General features: G+C 36.5%; 1 protein-coding gene across 3 annotated transcripts in view; it reads right to left on the reverse strand.

Moving 5' to 3' along the window:
* The window catches only part of CSMD3 (CUB and Sushi multiple domains 3), a 1,197,799-nt gene that overhangs the window by 422,510 nt on the left and 754,354 nt on the right, over positions 1 to 20,935 (reverse strand). For all 3 annotated transcript variants that reach the window (XM_061171997.1, XM_061171996.1, XM_061171995.1), the window contains one exon: positions 8,256 to 8,394. In XM_061171997.1, coding sequence (XP_061027980.1) covers positions 8,256 to 8,394 — 139 coding nt within the window. The remainder of the gene's footprint in view (positions 1 to 8,255; positions 8,395 to 20,935) is intronic.

The following is a 20,935-nucleotide window of genomic DNA, read 5'->3' on the forward strand; positions in this document are numbered from 1 at the left end:
TGGTCAAGGAGCTAAGGACAGGAAAGTGACTAGAAAGACAGGTTTAGGATTACTACTAGTAAAATGAATTCAGTTAGGAGCTGCCAAATAATGAGAAACTTTAAGAATTGAGGGAAGAAACAAAGCAAAAATTCCTCTGCAAATCTGAGAATAAGACTTAATGATTTGGCTATGTTAAGAAGAGATAAACAATGAAAACACATATGCCCATTGGTGGTGTTGTTATTTTGTTTTGCATTTGATAGCAAATTGTAATTCTTAACATTTTATTGACTTAAGCTACTTGAGATAATCTCAAGAAGCCAACTAATGGCTAATATATTTGTAATGTTTTTAGTTTTTTTTTTTTCTGTAGATTAATTCTAATCAATCATGACATTTGAGAATATAAAAAAAAACCCTGCAAAATAGTTATGCAGCCACCTTAATTATAGTATCTGATTTTTAAAATTTCATTTTCAACCAAATTAATTTAGGTTATTCATGAATAGTAGAAAGCAAATGATGTTACCCTGTAATAAATACAATCCATTATTTGGAAACAACTTCTATAAAAAAAATATTCTCAGGATGAGAGGAACTATTAAAGAGTTAGCAACCAGTGTCCTTATAAGAGCTCAGCTGGAAATCAGAAGGGAACTAGTTTTTTTAAGAACATAATTCTTGTTGGATACTTTAAAGATGATATCTTTTTCTCAAAACAATCTTAAGGGGGAAATGAAGCACCAAGATATTATAACGTCACTAAATAAGGAAGTGATAGATGTACATATTTCTGATTTCAAAGTGAATATTTTATGATACTACCTAAGGGATAAAATTCTCATTTATAATTTTTAACTTGATGAACATTGTTGCTCATTGTTTTGCTACAGAGCTACTTCTAACCACATAACAGCTGTTTTTAAATGTGAATTACTTTAAAGAAAACAGTTTCTGACAGAGCACATGGAGTATGGGCAGCCCTAAAGCAATATCTCACACCCTTAAAGGGTCTTTAGATAAAAAAGAAATGGAAGATTTTTAAATAATTTTCCCTTCAAATAGCTCAAACTCAAGAATCTTCTGGGCTTGTGTGTGTGTGTGAAGGGCAGATAGAGGATTCGAACCCCCAAACAAACATTTCAGTTTAGAACATTTAAAAGAATTTGGGACTTTATCTTAGTTACAGAAAGTATGATTCAAAAGAAATATACTGAAACAGCTGTGCCTTGTCTACTCTAAAATAGTCAAAATACCATCAATAAATACATAAAGCATTTTCACTCTTGATTCTTCCAGTGTTTGGGCTAATTAACAAGGAACAGCTGAAAAAAAAATTATTGGTATCAAGGAAGTGAAGGAGCTAGGAGATTTGTAATATACTTGAGCAGGTAATTTAGGGATTAAGAAAAGAGGCACAGTTGACAAGTTCTATTCAGTAACGCTCATGGGAGAAGCCAAAATCTTTGGACTCTGAGAATCATTTCTCACCCCAGGCCTGTTATGATTCAATGTACAGAACTGTTTTCTGTTGCTGTGCACAAACCCTAACAGTGAAAATCACTTTTCAATTTGACTCTCTTGCTTCCAGCCTAACTTAAAAGATCTGTGTCTCAGGAAACAGATAAGAGAATAAGAAAGTGGCAGAGTAAAAAGTACTAGGTAAACTATATGCATAGAAATTAAAAGGTTTTTCTCTCTAGCATTGCATCGTATAAAAATGGCTGGAATGAGCTGCTGACTGGAGCAGTGAGCAGCCTTGCTGAGCATCAGAAGAATGACCCAATAGAGCCAATATGCAAGGACTGGAAAGAAATGCTTTTGTGCCCAAGAGAAACTCTGGTCTGAAGTGCAGGGGGCGAGGCCTCTGAACACAGCCCGCTATGAGCAAGTGGAACTAGACTGAGCACAGAGGAAAAGAAAAAGTTTGGAGAATCTTGAAGTTGTAAACCTGAGGCCCACATGTAAACCTGGGTGGAAGCAGTAACCTGGGCCTCAGACGCCAGCCGAACCCCCCAACGCTACACTCTGGAGCAGAAAAGGCGAGTGCTCAGCGTCCTGCATGACTCAGATGCGATGCCCAGCCCTCAGGTGACTGCACCTGACCTGGAAGCCCCTGACAGGAGGTGACCCCTAAGGCATCTCCAGGACCCAAGGAGAGGAGACATTGACAGGACGCCTGGACCTCAGGCAACTTCGTGACAGGACGGCGGACTGAGTCGTGTGGCTGACAGGGTCTTGGTGCTCCAGCTGGGTGTCAGGACTGAACTTCTGAGGTGGGAGAGCCGAGTTCAGGACAATGGACCACCAGAGACCTTTTGGTCCCACGTAATATAAATTGGCGAGAGCTCTCCCAAGAGATCTCTGACTCAATGCTTAGACCCAGCTCTACCCAGTGGCCAGCAAGCTCCAGCACTGGACACCCCATACCAAACTAGCAAGACAGGAACACAACCCCACCCATTAGCAGAGAGGCTGCCTAAATTCATACTAAGTTCACAGGCACACCAAAACACACCACTGGACGTGGTGCTGCCCACCAGAAAGACAAACTCCAGCCTCATCCACCAGAACACAGGCACCAGTTCCCTCCACCAGGAAGCCTACACAACCCACTGAACCAAACATACCCAAAGTGGGCAGACACCAAAAACAACAGGAACTACAAACCTGCAGCCTGCGAAAAGGAGACCCCCAAACACAGTAAGTTAAGAAAAATGGGAAGACGCAGGAATATGCATCACATGAAGGAGCAAGATGAAAACTCACCAGACCAAACAAATGAAGAGGAAATAGGCAATCTACTTGAAAAAGAATTCAGAGTAATGATAGTAAAGATGATCCAAAATCTTGGAAATAGAATGGAGAAAATACAAAAAAAGTTTAACAAGGACCTAGAAGAACTAAAGAGCAAACAAAGAGAGATGAACAACACAATAAATGAAATTAAAAATTCTCTAGAAGGGATCAATAGCAGAATAACTGAGGCAGAAGAATGGATAAGTGACCTGGAAGACAAAATAGTGGAAATTAAGAAAAGATTGAAAAGAATTGAGGATAGTATCAGAGACCTCAGGGACAGCATTAAATGCACCAACATTGGAATTATAGGGGTCCCAGAAGAAGAGAAAAAGAAAGAGACTGAGAAAATATTTGAAGACATTATAGTTGAAAACTTCCCTAATATGGGAAAGGAAATAGTCAATCAAGGCAGGAAGTGCAGAAAGTCCCATATAGGATAAATCCAAGGAGAAACACGCCAAGACACATATTAATAAAACTGTCAAAAATTAAATACAAAGAAAAAATATTAAAAGCAGCAAGGGAAAAGCAACAAATAACATACAAGGGAATCCCCATAAGGTTAACAGCTGATCTTTCAGCAGAAACTCTGCAAGCCAGAAGGGAGTGGCAGGACATTTTTAAGGTGATGAAAGGGAAAAAACTACAACCAAGATTACTCTAGCCAGCAAGGACCTCATTCAGATTTGATGGAGACATTAAAACCTTTACAGACAAGCAAAAGTTAAGAGAATACAGCACCACCAAACCAGCTTTAAAACAAATGCTAAAGGAACTTCTCCAGGCAGGAAACACAAGAGAAGGAAAAGACCTACAAAAACAAACTCAAAACAATTAAGAAAATGGTAATAGGAACATACATATCAATCATTACCTTAAATGTAAATGGATTAAATGCTCCCACCAAAAGACACAGACTGGCTGAATGGATACAAAAACAAGACCTGTATATATGCTGTCTACAAGAGACCCACTTCTGACCTAGGGACACATACAGACTGAAAGTGAGGGGATGGAAAAAGATATTCCATGCAAATGGAAATCAAAAGAAAGCTGGAGTACCAATTCTCATATCAGACAAAATAAACTGTAAAATAAAGACTATTACAAGAGACAAACAAGGACAGTACATAATGATCAAGGGATCAATCCAAGAAGAAGATACAACAATTGTAAATATTTATGCACCCAATATAGGAGCACCTCAATACATAAGGCAAATGCTAACAGACATAAAAGGGGAAATCGACAGTAACACAATCATAGTAGGGGACTTTAACATCCCACTTTCACCAACGGACGTATCAACCAAAATGAAAATAGATAAGGAAACACAAGCTTTAAATGACACATTAAACAAGATGGACTTAACTGATATTTATAGGACATTCCATCCAAAAACAACAGAATACACTTTCTCGTCAAGTGCTCATGGAACATTCTCCAGGATAGAGCATATATTGGGTCACAAATCAAGTTTTGGTAAATTTAAGAAAATTGAAATCGTATCAAGTCTCTTTTCTGACCACAACGCTATGAGACTAGATATCAATTACAAGAAAAAAACTGTAAAAAAATACAAACATATGGAGGCCAAACAATATGTTACTAAATTACCAAGAGATCACTGATGAAATCAAAAAGGAAATCAAAAGCTACCTAGAAACAAATGTCAAGAAAAACACGACATCCCAAAACCTATGGGACTCAGCAAAAGCAGTTCTAAGAGGGAAGTTTATAGCAATGCAATCCTACCTCAAGAATCAAAAAAAAATAAACAACCTAACCTTACACCTAAAGCAGTTAGAAAAAGAAGAACAAAAAACCCACAAAGTTAGCAGAAGGAAAGAAATCATAAAGATCAGATCAGAAATAAATGAAAAAGAAATGAAGGAAACAGTAGCAAAGATCAATAAAACTAAAAGCTGGTTCTTTGAGAAGATAAGCAAAATTGATAAACCACTACCCAGACTCATCAAGAAAAAAAGGGAGACGACTCAAAACAACAGAATTAGAAATGAAAAAGAAGAACTAACAACTGAAAATGCAGAAATACAAAGAATCATAAGGGATTACTACAAGTAACTCTATGCCAATAAAATGACAACCTGGAAGAAATGGACAAATTCTTAGAAGAGCACAACCTTCTGAGACTGAACCAGGAAGAAACAGAAAATATAAACAGACCAATCAGAAGCACTGAAATTGAGACTGTGATTAAAAACCTTCCAACAAACAAAAGACCAGGACAAGATGGCTTTGCAGGAGAATTCTATCAAACATTTAGAGAAGAGATAACACCTATCCTTCTCAAACTCTTCCAAAATATAGCAGAGGGAGGAACACTCCCAAACTCATTCTACAAGGCCACCATCACCCTGATAGCAAAACCAGAGAAAGAGATCACAAAAAAAGAAAACTACAGACCGATAACACTGATGAACATAGGTGCAAAAATCCTCAACAAAATACGAGCAAACAGAGTCAAACAGCACATTAAAAGGATCATACACCATGATCAAGTGGGGTTTATCCCAGGAATGCAAGGATATTTCAGTATACGCAAATCAATGTGATACACCATATTAACAAATTGAAGGGAAAAAACCATATGATTATCTCAATAGATGCAGAAAAAAACTTTGACAAAATTCAACACCCATTTATGATAAAAACTCTCCAGAAAGTAGGCATAGAGGGAACTTACCTCAACATAATAAAGCCCACGTATGACAAATCCACAGCCAACATCGTTCTCAATGGTGAAAAACTGAAACCATTTCCTTTAAAATCAGGAACAAGACAAGGATGCCCACTCTCACCACTATTATTCAACATAGTTTTGGAAGTGTTAGCCACAGCAATCAGAGAAGAAAAAGAAATAAAAGGAATCCAAATCGGAAAAGAAGAAGTAAAACTGTCACTGTTTGCAGATGATATGATATTATACATACAGAATCCTAAAGATGCTACCAGAAAACTACTAAAGCTAATCAATGAATTTGGTAAAGTAGCAGGATACAAAATTAATGCACAGAAATCTCTTGCATTTCTATACACTAATGATGAAAAATCTGAAAGAGAAATTAAGGAAACACTCCCATTTACCATTGCAACAAAAAGAATAAAATACCTAGGAATAAACCTACCTAAGGAGACAAAAGACCTATATGCATAAAACTATAAGACACTGATGAAAGAAATTAAAGATTATACAAACAGATGTAGAGATATACCATGTTCTTGGACTGGAAGAATCAACACTGTGAAAATGACTCTACTACCCAAAGCAATCTACAGATTCAATGAAATTCCTATCAGACTACCAATGGCATTTTTCACACAATTACAACAAAATATTTCACAATTTGTATGGAAACACAAAAGACCCGAATAGCCAAAGCAATCCTGAGAAAGAAAAACGGAGCTGGAGGAATCAGCCTCCGTGACTTCAGACTATACTACAAAGCTACAGTAATCAAGACAGTATGGTACTGGCACAATGTTTCAGACATTACATGAAATTTCTAAAAATCTTATATGTTCTGGTATAATGTTATAAGTCATAATTCTAGTTATTACTTTAAAATATATATCTCAGAAAAAAAAAAAAGATGTTTTAATTACCTTAACATCATAACTCCTGATATAAAATAATGTTAAGTCCAAAACGGGAAATACTAAAATCATGTACTTAAACCTATAATACATGCAGTTTTAAAAAATATGAGATCAATTATGATAAACTGACAGATATGTTAATCCTTCAAATGTGATACTCTAAATTTAACAAATTAAAAATACATTATAAATCTGTCTTATTGACACAAATCAATATAAGTTTTTAAATTATTCAATGATATGATCAATAATATTATGTTATATGGTATACTCCAAACCAAGTAGAATTCTGTGTAATACAGTAAGTCTGGTTAATTTGGGTCCCACATTAATGGAAAAATGTTATCTGACAAAGATTTGATTCTGAATAAATAAGATGCTTTTCTGGCTTCTCTAAAATTACTATGGCAACACAGGTTATGTCAACCACTGAATAAAGAATATGGTTTTAACATCACAACAAAAACTCTGCCAAATTATTCTAAATAAAAACATTTTCTTAATGGGTAGGTTATTATTATGGGCTGAATCATGTCCCCCTAAAATTTATATGTTGAAGTCCTAACCCCCTAGTACCACAGAATGTGACTATATTTGGAGAAAGGTCTTTTAACGAGGTAATTAAGGTAAAATGAGATTATATGGGTGGACTCTAATCTAATATGACTTGTGTCCTTATAAGAGAAGATTAGGAAACAAACACACATAGAGGGAAGACCATGTGAAGACACATGAAAAGGACAGCCATCTATTAGCCAACAACTAAAACCACAGAAGACAACCCTGTTGACACCTTGATCTCAGACTTCTAGACTTTAGAACTATGAGGAAACAAATTTCTGTTATTTAAGACACTCAGTCTGTTACACTTTATTATGGCAGCCCTAGCAAACTAATATAGTCATAGTAAAGTTGTGTAGGTCATAATAAAGTAGAGTGACCTCATGTGAAATGTTTAATATTTTATATCTGTCAAAATAGAATCTGTTTTCCTCTCAAGTTTTTACACTAGCATGAATAGATTAATTCAATGAAGGAACTCTTTAATCAGGGAAAGATCATGTTATATTTGTAAAATTCAATCATCAGAGCGTAATTCTGCTGAAATTATATATATACTTATATGTTTACTATAATGTTTACAGGAGTTCTTTTTTTTTTTTAAGAAAAGGTTGGGAGATGAGAGGGGTCAACAATATAATTGAAAAATTATATAGATACTTCTATTTGGATTTCAGAATAGTGATCCAATCACAAGCCGGAAGATTCATTCTTTTAAATTTTTAATAGTCAATATTATAATCTTTTAGGATATAGATTATTTGATCAGTAATACTAATTATCCTAAGGAAAAACAAAACTTGACTGACCAATCATTAATTCACATTAATTTAACGCAGCCATTTTTCTGAAGGGCCTGTAAGTGTAGGTATATAGGTAGTATGTGAAAGCAAATGTCTTAGGCTGCAATACGGTATCAATTCAAGTGTGTTTACAGCACCTTTGCCTTTCGAAATCTAGCAGAACAGAATCCACAGGCCCTTCAAAGTATAGGACGACTAAACTTACTAAGTTAAAGGTCATAGGTTCATATCACAGTAGTATGCATATATACAAATCAAAAAAGGTCCATCTTGCACATTTCATTCATACTGATAGAGCATTAAGGAAATAGAAAATTAACTTGAAAATAGGCTGAAAGGCTAAAAGGGGCAAACATTCTGAAACACTCAAGGTCCAACAATTGACTACTGCAATAAAATTAAATATTAATATGGAAAGTAAAATGCAGAATGTCAACTATTCTTTTAGATAATTTTTTTTTTAAGTAGAAAAATATTTTCAGAGACCTTTCAAATGTAATTTTGATAGAGTGTCCAGGTTCAGCTTCAATCACCCATTCACAATTCAGAGAGTCTTTATAGTATCCTGGCCATCCTGGTGAGAGAATCAAACCACTGGGAGCTGAAAAATGGCCACCGCATGGAGCTGAAAAATAAAATCAGAGAACAAGTAAATACAAAAATTTTAGAACAAGTTGCAGAAAATATTTTTAGTACTAACTGTATTTTTAAAATTAATTTTTGCATGTACACATTAAATGCTATTTAATATTGTTTTTGAAAGTAAAATTTCATCCAGTCATTCTATTATTGAATGATTATTTTCCCTAAAAAAAGTAATTTACTTTTTGAAATATGGCTTAGTTACACACTCAGCATGTCAGATAAACTCAAGTCTCCCAATTATATCCCTTAAATACGTTCTTGTGTCTCCATCATTTTCAAAACTTGAAAAAAATATAAGCTGTTAGTTTTAGTTTCTCTGTCTTTCATTTTCTGATTTATGTATCAAATACTGTTAATTCATGCTATACAGTGTCTAAAGCTTTGATCTTCCTTTTACCAGAGTCCCTATTACAATTTTAGGTCTTCATTCATTCAGTCTCTTCCCTGATTTCCCATCTGCTAATTTCTCTCTTGCTTCAATCCAGCTGTCAGAATGTCCTTCAATTTACAGTTTCATCATACCATTTGCTTTCCTAGACAGGTACCTTGATCTCTTCTCCCTTTAACATCAGATTCAACTCAGCTTATCATTTCAAGAATTTAATCTTCTGCTTTCCCCAAACTCATACACAATTGAAACCACAATGATAGCATTTTAATCCCAGTAGGTACTGATAAGATAATTTAGTGTAAGTACCTCATTTTGAATAGAAATAAACCAAGTTGAAAGAACAACTTGTCAAAGTTCACAAGACCTGAAAGCCTCAAAAGTACTTTCAAGTCAGTTTTTACAAAATAGGACCTCAAAACCAGTCCTCTCCCATTATTTCCAATATTGGTAAATGAAACCACCATCCATGGATTTGCATAGCCCAGGAAGTTAGAAGTAGTCATCTTTCATAGTTCCATTATCCTTACTATTTACTACCATATCCAACCCATCCTCAAGCCCAGTCTTATTTCTCTATCTCTATAGCTACCAGATTAAATTACCGTAATTTCATCTCTGGTATAAACCCTCCTAATTGACCCTCTTAATTGGTCTCTCCTCATCCATGCTAACTATCCTCCACACTATGGCCAGAGTAATTGTTTAAACCTCAAACACTTTTAAATGGCATTTTTCTGTGTTGACCAACAAGGCCCTGAATGATCTAGCTGTTGCCTTACACTCTAGCCTGTACTCCAAACTTCTCCCCTTCACTCTGCAGCCCAGCTACATCAGCCTGTTCTATACCTTCAGGAGGTATACAAAGTGTGTGTGGGGGAGGGAATGAAGCAAAGAGTATTTGAATTATTGAAAATTATTTGGAAAGAAAAATAGTCAAATGTATACTATATCGGCTTTTCAACACATTAGATAGAGACCCTTCCCAATGACTTACCATGTTATATTTTTATTTTCTTTAATTCTTTCCATTTAAAGTCTATCTCATGTGTTTATATTTTTGTCATTGTTGTTTACTTGTTTCTTTCAGTTTTACCTTACAGAATTTCTAAAACCTATTGTTCTAGACACAATTTTTACACTTTTTCATTCTTTAAGTAATTTGATATAACCCAAATAAAATAGGAAATATTTAATAAATTGGCTTAGGAATCAACCATTACTACAAAGTGTCCATTTGAGAAAAATATTTTCTGTGAAATTGCCAAAATTTGTTACTTGCATGAGAAAGAACTTTCATATAAAACTAAATTTTCTTCCTTAGTAGAATTTGATTTTGTTTCTTAAAAAGCTTTCAAAGGAGACCATTTTGATGAGGATTATTTACTCTTCCTTGCTATGATGACTCATAATTAGGTTTCCTGTAGGGTTATTATGTATTTCAAAAATAAAATTATGTGCATAACAGTCATTTAAATTACCATATTTTAAAAGACAGAGTAAAGTATTTTGGTGAGAGAAGGTCCCGGAAATATAGAAAAATCCCTAATATGTTATCAACTCAAATTGTTCTAGGAAAGTATCTGTGCACTTCAGTCTAATCATGATTGAAAGAGGTAATCAGTCATAAAATTAGCAATTGAGTAATGGGCCATTAAAGATTAAAAAGTAGAGTACCCAGAAGCATTTCAGCTGGTCCCTCAGTCCAACATGTTAGAGAGGCAGAGTTAGGAAGGAGCTTTAAAGGAAAGGAGTAGCATAAAGATGTGGTGACTGTTTGTTTCCTGAAAGGACTTTCCCAAATAGTGACCCTGCTACAAAGTGAGTCTTCTCCTAATTAACATACAACATTCTGAACTGGCTTCTTTCTCTCACACATAGGGTTGGAACTTTACAAAATTATTATCCCAAAAGTATGGAGACAGCTTCCTCAGGAGAGTGTGACAGCTAAGCGAAGAGAGAGATGCTAAGTGCAGATCAGTCAAGAAAAGCCTCATGATCACAGTGACGAGCAGCCACATGGCAGGAAGATGTTCACATAGAAAAGCCATGGTGGAGCAACAGCAGCAGAGCATGGAGGGGACAAAGTGCAGGACAAAATAAGGGGAGACCAAGTGTAAAGAAAACGTTCAAGAGAAAAAGGAAAAAGAAAAAGTTTTGGAAAGCTAAAAGAACTAACAGTAATAAAAATAACAAAGATTTGAATTTGTAAAGAGAACATTAACTATAACATGAATAACAATACAAACAGAAAGGCAATAAAGTTAGTTGCCCAAATCTTACAATTTTGCCACATCCATGTACTGCTTATATAATTAATGATTTTCTTTAAATAGACTTACTTTTATTTTAACTTAAATGATTTCTTGAAACTTGCCCTAAGCAAAAATATCTGTAAAATCATTGCTTTTATGTATTAGTTATATTTTTCCATAATGCCTGAAAATAAATATGTACCTATTGAAATTTAAGAAATGCTTATATATTTAACACCTAAAAGCTTGTGTACCTCCAAGTATAAACATTCTGTAGTTTAAGAAAGACTTCTGTAAAAGACAGTATCTTTGACTGAACAAAGGAAACTTGGAACATATGGAAAATAGAAAGGAGATCAAGATACAGGGATTTATTTTCAAGTCCTATTCACTCATTCATCATTTACTCATTCATATTTCAGTCATTCAGCAAACAATTGTGTGTCAAGTATGCGCCCACGTGGTATTTGTACTACTTCTAACATTTATCAAATGTTTCCTAGGTGCCAGGCACTATATAAGAAGTCCTTTGTATTATTTTATGTAATATTCAAAATAATCCAACCACATATGTAGATATGAACATTGATGTGCAGAGAATTTAAATAATTTGCACATCAGCTAGCAAGGATTTGAACAGAGGTAATTTGACTCTAGAAACTTCTTTACAAATGTAATTAAGATATTCTTTTTCTTTTTATCACACTGCCCACGTGCAAAACACAGAAACATAAACATAAAAGGTAATAATGTCATAAATTATATAAGAAAGATCTGTCCATGGGACACGGGGTCTGGAAGAGGACAGGAATTAAGTCTTCACAGAAGAGATTCTATTTAATTTGAGTCTTCAAGGATGAGTCAGAATTCACCAGGAGAAAAAGAGAGAGAGGATATTGTAAATGGAAGAAACAGCATGTGCTTAAGAGTAGAAGGCTGAATTATGTTCATGTTTTTGAGTAATGCCAGTTACCTTTTTTAGGGAACCAAGAAGTGATGAGAGATGAAGGAAGAAGAGTAGAAAAGGACCTAATGGGACTTCCCTGGTGGTCCAGTTGTTAAGAATCCATGCTTCTGCTGCGGAGGGCATGGGTTCAATCCCTGGTCAGGAAACTAGGATCCCACATGCCATGCAGTGCGGCCAAAAAAAAAAAAAGGACCTGATATGATGCTATATTTAGGAAAGTGAACCATAGACAAATGAAAAATTGTAGACAAGGGGTGGGATAGGGAGGGTGGGAGGGAGACGCAAGAGGGAGGGGATATGGGGATATATGTATACGTATAGCTGATTCACTTTGTGATACAGCAGAAACTAACACACCATTGTAAAGCAATTATACTCCAATAAAGATGTTAAAAAAAATTGTAGACAAAGACTACATAAACATATATAGACAAATAATACAATTTTCATTTAAATGAAAGTTACAGGTACAATGAACTAGAAGCAGAGTACCTGGAGTTGATGAGATCAATTAGGAGACTGTCACAATTATCTAGGAAGGTATAATCAGATTCTGATATATGGTGGTAACAGGAAAGGGCTAAATATGGAGATATTTAGGAGACAGTCTCAAAAGCATTTATTGATTACATGCAATGAGTGAGCAAGATGAAGTAGTCTAAATTGGTCATTGGGCCCCTGGCATATACAACGTTATGGAAGATAACGCCATTCACCAAAATAGGAAACACAAAACAGGAAGGAATTTTATGTGGAAAGATAATGAGATTCAGTGTTGAGGTTAAAAGGTCTGTGAAATATCACAAGAAACAACAGAAAATAGAATCTGGAGCTCTTAGTTATATTACGTGTCATTTTCAACATAGGCTGATGTTAAGGCTTCAATATAAGTGAAAGATTAAGGTGAATACTTAGAGAAGAAAATAAAAGAGGTTTAAGATGTAACCTTTGAAAAAATATTTTAATTTAATACAATTTAAGTAGGTACTGACCATTATGCATTATAACACAACAATGGGGCAAAGCTGGGATGGACTATTTCTGTTTGGGTCTTCCTCTCTCCTAACTGAGTGTGAATTCAGATGATTGTAGCTGGTAAAATAAATAAATACCTAAATTTTAGTAGCTTAACACAGTAGTTTATTTTTCACTTGACCAAAACGGCCTTCATCTTGACTAAACTCTAGACAGGCTTCTTCAAGACTCTCAACTCTTCATCTAACTTCCTCCATCACTTTACCACTAGCTCATCTCAGCCCTTAAAAACCTTCCCTCAGTGCATTTGAATTCAATCACTCCTCCTTATTGCAATAGTCTTTAATAAAGTCTTCCTTGCCTGTTTAACTCTGGTGAAATTTTTCTTCAATACACTCATGTAACAGTACAATGAAGTGTGCCTATCAGCAAAACAGCCATCCTCCTTCTAGTCTCTTAAGACCCAGGATGACAAAGCCTCAGCCATTTTCAGCAGGCGATTTTCTAGATTGCCATGGGAGTCATTTCCATTTTAGCTGGCAGGAAAGGAAACAGAGCATAGAGGACCACTCTGTGTATGCTTTTTATGGACCACAGCTTGGACATTATTTACATTACTTCCACTTACTCACTTGGCCGTACCTAACTTCAAAGGAGGCTGTGAAATGAAGTCGCTCAGCTGGGTAGCTATTTCCTACCTACAACTCTGTATAATGAATGGGGTAACAGCTTAAAGGTAAACAGCTGGCCATTTCTGCTATACCAACTAAGACAGTCATAATGCTTTCCAGTTTAGAGTATGCTTTTATATACATTTCTTAACTTAATTACTTTAATAAGCTTGTAGCATAAAAATGCTTGTTTCTTTCTTATGCCAGTTTTGCAAGTAAGGAAAAAAATCATCAAACATATGACTTGATGAGAAACACAGATCTGGGTAGTAGCAGAGGTGAGATTCAAATTCAAATCTTCAAATTCCAAGTTAGAAACTACTTCCATGATAGATGTATTGGATTAATTTTCCAAGAGAGATATTTATTTAAGCGTATCTATTCTCCTTAAAATAGGTTTAATGAAGACAGAAATGGATAGTTAGGAGGATAGAATATTCAACCCAAAGTTTTTAATGTAAATTTGAGATTCTAACCATACAATTTTAAGTGCTCCCCTGATATTAATTTATTTGTTATTCATGTATTTATTAATTCAAAAAATTATTTAGCTTTTGATGCATATAAGATACTATGCCAGGTGATGAAATTAAAAAAAAAAATCTATATGACACTATATTTGTCCTCAGGAGACACACAGTTTCTACAAGGAAGACAGACAGCTAACATGAAGAATAAATATATGCTTGAGCCAGATAGGCTGGAAATGTAGGGGAGAGACAGGTGACATCCCAAGGGCATTAAGAAAGAGTTCTTGAAGGAGATTTTGTCAGAGGTGAGTTTGATTAAAAAAAAAAAATGAATAGAAGATAGGGGTAGAGGGACAGAAAGAGCAGAGAAAGAATAAAGTGAGAAATACCGAAACCAAGCAGTACACTGTGGCGCCCTCCCGGGTACAAAAGCTTCTTCATATGCCCAATTCCTTGTTTGTAGGAAAATAGCTTCAGCCTCCTAGACTTTCCCTGAGTTCCAAAGGGCAGATTCAAAGAGTTATTATTCTGGGAAGTGAGGAGATGGAGACACAAGGGAAAAGCAGTCAAGAAATGAGAGAGTGTCATGGACATATATACACTACCAAATGTAAAATAGATAGCTAGTGGGAAGCAGCCGCATAGCACAGGGAGATCAGCTCGGTGCTTTGTGACCACCTAGAGGGGTGGGATAGGGAGGGTGGGAGGGAGGGAGATGCAAGAGGGAAGAGATATGGGAACATATGTATATGTATAACTGATTCACTTTGCTATAAAGCAGAAACTAACACACCATTGTAAAGCAATTATACTTCAATAAAGATGTTTAAAAAAAGAAAAAAAAGAAACAATAGTGCAGCAATAAAGCATGGCCCTGGTTCCTCCCCAAGTGGTATACATAACAATACATCTTTGAGTTCTTCTACAGGAACTAAGGCTCCCTCCCAGGTGGAGGATGGTAACCAGGCTGAGCACAAGATTCCTGGAATACCATCCTGTTACCTCACCACCAACCAATCAGAAGAAAGTCACACACCCTGCAGCTCTCACTCCAAATATTGCCTTTAAAAACTCTTCCCTGAAAACCATCAGGTAGTTGGGGGTCTTTTGAGCATGAGCTGCCCATTCTCCTTGCTTGGCCTTACAATAAACCTTTCTCTGTTCTAAACTCTGACTTTTCGGTTTGTTTGGCCTCGCTCTGCATCAGGCACACAAACTTAGGTTTGACAACAATACTAATGTATGAGGGAAAGTCAAGTAGCTTTTGTTTCTGAAGCTTATAGTTAGTGGAAAATGAGGAGAGGAACTTTTGGTGTCATGCAGTGGTTACTTTCAAACATTTGTGGATACCTAGAGGTGAGTTTAGATTAAAAACTTGTTAAAATGCAGATTCCCAGAACGCACTTCTAGTAATTATAAGGTAGGACCCAGAGGGCATTGTTAACAAAACCCTCACTCCACTCCAATCCCTCAGGTCATTTTATAGCTCTTGGCCCACAGACCAAGCTGACAAAATCTAAGAGGATATGGCTAGTCTGTAGCTCCAAGGTGCTCCTGGATAATCACTCAGGTTCCTGGGATAAAGAGGTAATTTCCATCTGTTAGTGAAATACAGATTGTTGCCTCTAACTTCTCCCCATTTTAAATAATGAAAACAAAGCATAAACGATAAAGTAGAAATAGTTCATTTATCCTGTTTCATTTTTCTAAGGCCTGAAGAAAGTCTGTTATAAATAATTTTCATTGGAGTGATGACTCATTTCTGTGTTACTTTGAGTAGAATTGAAACCATGCACCTCAGATTGGGACTTGAACCCACATGCCAGGACTCAAACCCAGCCAAAAGCCTGATTGGGACTTGAACCCACGCATCCGAGACTCAAAGCTGGCCAAAACCCTGATTGGGACTTGAACCCACATAGCTGGGACTTGAACCCGGCCAAAACCCACAGTCTTCCAACTGAGATCACACACTTGGTTTCAGGACTTAATGAAGCTCAGGTTCTTGATGTCTCATCATAGAAAGAATTCAGTGAGAGACAAAGTGATAGGTAAGAAATGGATTTATTTAGAGAGAAACACACTCCACAGACAGAGTGTGGGCCATCTCAGAAGGTGAGAAAGGCACCAGGGTATGGGGTTGTCAGTTTTTATAGGGGTGGGTAATTTCATAAGCTAATGAGTGGGAGGAGTATTCCAGCTATTTCAGGAAGGGGTGGGGATTTCCAGGAATTGGGCCACCGCTCACTTTTTGATCCTTATGGTTGGCCTTGGAACTGTCATGGTACCTGTGGGTGTGTCATTTAGCTTGCTGATTTGTTACAGTGTGTATACTGAGGCTCAAGGTCTAGTGGAAGTCGACTTGTCTGCCATCTTGTACCCATTTGGTCCTAATCAGTTTATGTCATGTCCTCGGGCTATGTCATTCTTTCAAAGGTTGTGCCCTGCCCCCTTCCCTCCTGCTTCAGAATGGACAAATTCCAAATACCCAGTATGTTTTAAGATCTGTATGATGAGTCAGAAGTGTTTCAGACTGTATTCAGCTAAAATTCTTTTGAATAAAAATGCTTCAGAATTTTGGTGCTCTTTCATCTGAGAAGTGGCACTTAGGTGCTCAGAAGGGAATTGAGGACCGGAAGAAGAGCTAGGTTTTGATCTTGGGGATTATAAACAATGAGAGTTCGATTTCTTTCCTTTTTTTTTTTTTTAAATTTTTAAACTTGCTTTATGGTTGGTTATAGGTGTGGTAAGTAATCACCTGCTCTGTCTAACCTCAACACACTGGATGATGTTTCAAAGAAAATTATGGGAAACAAGTTGCATCTCTATCTTGGGTAAAAAGAGAAAGTCAGAAACATAGGAATTAAAGTGCCAGGAATGCAGACAAGCAATCACAGCTCTGAATCTCTTTCCATTTCTATAACCCCTTCTACCCTTCCCCTACCCAGCTCCACAGAAATTAGGAGCAAAACCCTGCAGATTGCTATTAAATTAGTTTTCCCTATGGTAGTCCTCTAGGAATTTAATACTACCTTAATATGTAACTAAAAGAGGAGTCTATTATTAGATATGAATAGGTATATGTGTGTGAACACACATTCTCTCTATGAGAACCACAATATATTCTGATCTATGCATCAGACTGTTACTCTAATTGCTCCCTCAAACGAACTCCCTCCAGAGAGTGCAACGTCTGTGAATGAGAAGGATTTCCTTCCCTTTGAGGCTAGCTGAGATTCAAGAGAAAATCCCTTATCCTCAAAGGGGAAGTTCATTGGCATGCAAGTCCAGCCTTGCTGTCAAACAGTTCTCCAGGGACCCTAGTCCCATCCTACTCACTCAAGGAATTCTCTAAGATATCCCATTACAGTAGAAAGGAACTTAAGCCATAGTTATGAAGGGAGTTCTCTACTGAGGGCAAGGAAGTTCTTGCTTGAGTAAGCATTTTATGGAATATTCTGAAATCAGTGGAATGAAAACAGAAATTGTTTTTTCTTTCTTTCCTTCTTTCTTTTTCTTTCTTTCTCTCTCCTTCTCTCTCTCCTTCTCCTTCTTTCTCTCTCTCTTTCTTTCCTCCCTCCCTCCCTCCCTCCCTCCCTTCCTTCCTTCCTTCATTACTGCCTTCAAACATGCACTGACAAATCTCCCTCTCCTTAAAGAAGTGTTGGGCACATCCTCTAAAATTCTCATCACTTGCAGTATTAAAAAACTTGGTCCAATCCAATTTAAAATTCTGTCTTATTTCCTCCACCTACCCACCCAAGGTGCATCTTTGAGCACCTTGGAGGATGGGGAGGAGGGTGCTGATGGAGGACCAGCACTTGGTGATTCATTCCTCCATTCGCTTCAGCAGTTGGAGCAGAGAAGATGCTGTATCCTTTCTCAGCACGTCCCCTTCCTCTTCCCTTTAGGTCCTTTTTCCTGTGGTGTGTTAGGGCTAAAATGAGGAAAAGTGTGCTGTCATAGTCCTCTCCGGACTGTTGCTGTTTCCTCACTAACTCTAACTGGTCCCTGAGATTTTCTATTTGTCAGATATGGAAAATGTTTTGTTTTTTCCATAAGGATAATAAATGAGTTCTTTGTAAAGGCCAAGAATTAGAAGCGTGGCTTCTCACTTCTATCAGGAAATTTCCTGATAGAAGAGAAGATCAACCTTTTCCAGTTACCTCCCTGCTTTCACCCCTGACAGTACATCCTATGGTCTCTGGTTGTTGAGTTTCTTTTACCTAGTGGCCAAGCCAGGGTACCTTCTTTGGTATTCATTTGATGCAGAGGAAGCTCACATCATTGACTTGCCAAATGATTTCAACTAGCCAGCTTTCCCTCTCTTTAATCTGACAGTTTTTACCAATTTTCTTTCTCTTGTTCATTCAGTATAGAAGGCAGATCAGCAAGTACACTGTATAATCAGATATCCACCTGGCGATTCTAGTTCCTCTTTTTCACAGGCAACTGCATTCCCTTACGAGGGATTCTTTTAGAGTCCTTCCCCTTAACTTGGCTTGAAGAGAAGGAGACTAGCATCCTCCTTCCTATGGGGAGATGAAGGAAAAGCTGAACAACTTTTGACTCCAACAGTTTAGGTAGGTAGGTAGGTAGGTAGATAGATAGATATAGATCTCGATTTCCCTCACTTTTCTTTTGCTGCTTATATAAACTGGGAGTGGGATAGCTGAGGTTATGATTGAGAGAAATGAGTCAGTTAGAACTCACTTAATAAGCCACAAAGGAGGTATCTGAACCTCAATTTTTTATGGACAGGGATACTGCAACATTTTTCTCCTTAGCTGGTAGCGTATAAGTTGTCATTCCCAAAGTAACAGGAAATTTTGCCTGTATACCTTGTTAGTCATGCATTTTGCTTTCACTGTTTTTCTTCTCAGGGAGGCTACAATGATAACAATATGAGAAATTATTATGAATCTTCACAAGGAAGGAAAAACTTTCTTTCAGTTAGTCTTAACTCAGCATCTTAATTAAATCAACCACTTTGAGCCAATAGCATTCATCCGAGTCTTCCAATGTATTTTATTAAATATAATCCTCTTTATCTACAAAGCAGTTCATTGAATGTATTACATCCTAATTATATTCAAGAACATGACCATGTAATCCAGAAGGCCAATATTCTATTTCCATTTTTGTTGAGGGGGTTGCTTTAGATCAAAGAGGGCATTGCTAGCTACAGTGAAGATGGCATGGGAGACAAAGAGCCAGGTAAAAAGGAGGAGAGAAGCAGATAGTATATACGTATCAGGGCCTTCTGAGTCCCATAAGAGAAATAACTATGAAGAAACTAAGTGATGGGCACGGGTAAACTGAATAACAAACTGTTTCTATAGAACTGAATAGGAGCAAAGTCGGAAGAAATGAGACCAGTTAAAAGACTGTTGCAGTAATCTAGGCCAGAGATGATGGTTGCTGGGACCAGGATGTCAGCAGTTAAGGAAGTAAGAAGTAGATGGGTTTTGAATATAGGAATTCAAGGTAGAGCTAACAGATTTTTCTGATGGATTGCGTATGGTTGTGATAGAAAGAAAGGAGTCAGGAACTACTCCCAAGAGTTTTCGCCTGAATTATTGGAAGAATGGAGTGCTATTAATGATGATGGAGAAAGTCTGCGAGAGTATCAGGTTTGGAGTGACCGGGGAAATCTGATCAGTTTTGGACAGGCTAAGTTTGAGATGCCTATTAAACATCTAAGTGGAGATATTGAGGAGGAAGTTGAATAGATGAGTCTGGACTTCTGGACAGAGAATTAGAAGAATGTAAATTTGAGAGCCATCAACACATAGGTGTTATTTAAAGCTGGAGACTGGATGAAAAGTATGAATAGAGTGAGTGGAAATAGGAGAAAATATTCAAGACCTAGCTCTGGAACACATACAAACAGAGATCACAGAAATGAAGAGAAACCAGGAAGAGAGACTAAAATGATCCTGAGTAGTATATTTATTAAAATGAAATTTAATAAAATACACAATTTTTAGATTCGTCCAACATTTTTCATGAACAGTTAAATAATTTTATAACTTTATTAAGGAACATTCGATTTTAAAATGTAAATGGCATGTATTTCAGATTTTATAAAGAAATAATGAAGACATTTTAACCCAACTCTCATTTTTGGTCTGCAAATAAATCCTTCTCATCCTTCAGTCTACATGAGTATAATTAGGTAGCATTTTTTTTATAATGACATTCACCAATGAATAATAAATCCTCATATCCAGGAACAGTTGCCTTATATGACTGCAACAGAGACAGAAAATAATTTATGTCCAATTGTCCTGCTTTTTAAAACAGAAAACTCTAGATGACAGTGCTCACTGCTTGTGAGATAGCCTGTTTTATTCAGCCCATGTAATTTATTTCTGTTACTGTCTTGCTCTTGTAAGCATTTGAGGTTATGACATTGGGCATTTGGATCTATTAGTGGACTCAGATCCATCAAAACCTCCATCTTATGGTGGTTGGCTTCACCAAACTAGAGGACATAAGTATCCAGATGAATTTGAGCTGAGTGCAAGTGCTGGAACAATATGTTCTGGATATGCAGTAAACGCATAGCTATATTTTAAAACAAGATAGCTAGGAAAAGGTACGAACAAAAGATAGGAAGACCAGGAGCACTTGTAAAAATTCATGACAGAGCAGACTTAAAGACAATTTACCATATAACCATAGACTCGTTCCCCACTACAAAGGGTCTCGTGCATCTGATAAAGTGAATCAAAGCTGAGAAAAATAAGTAATGATGGCTGTACTTAAGAAAGAAGGCCTCAGACAAAATAG

Source organism: Eubalaena glacialis, chromosome 17 (genome assembly GCF_028564815.1).
Source record: "Eubalaena glacialis isolate mEubGla1 chromosome 17, mEubGla1.1.hap2.+ XY, whole genome shotgun sequence".
Lineage (NCBI taxonomy): Eukaryota > Metazoa > Chordata > Mammalia > Artiodactyla > Balaenidae > Eubalaena > Eubalaena glacialis.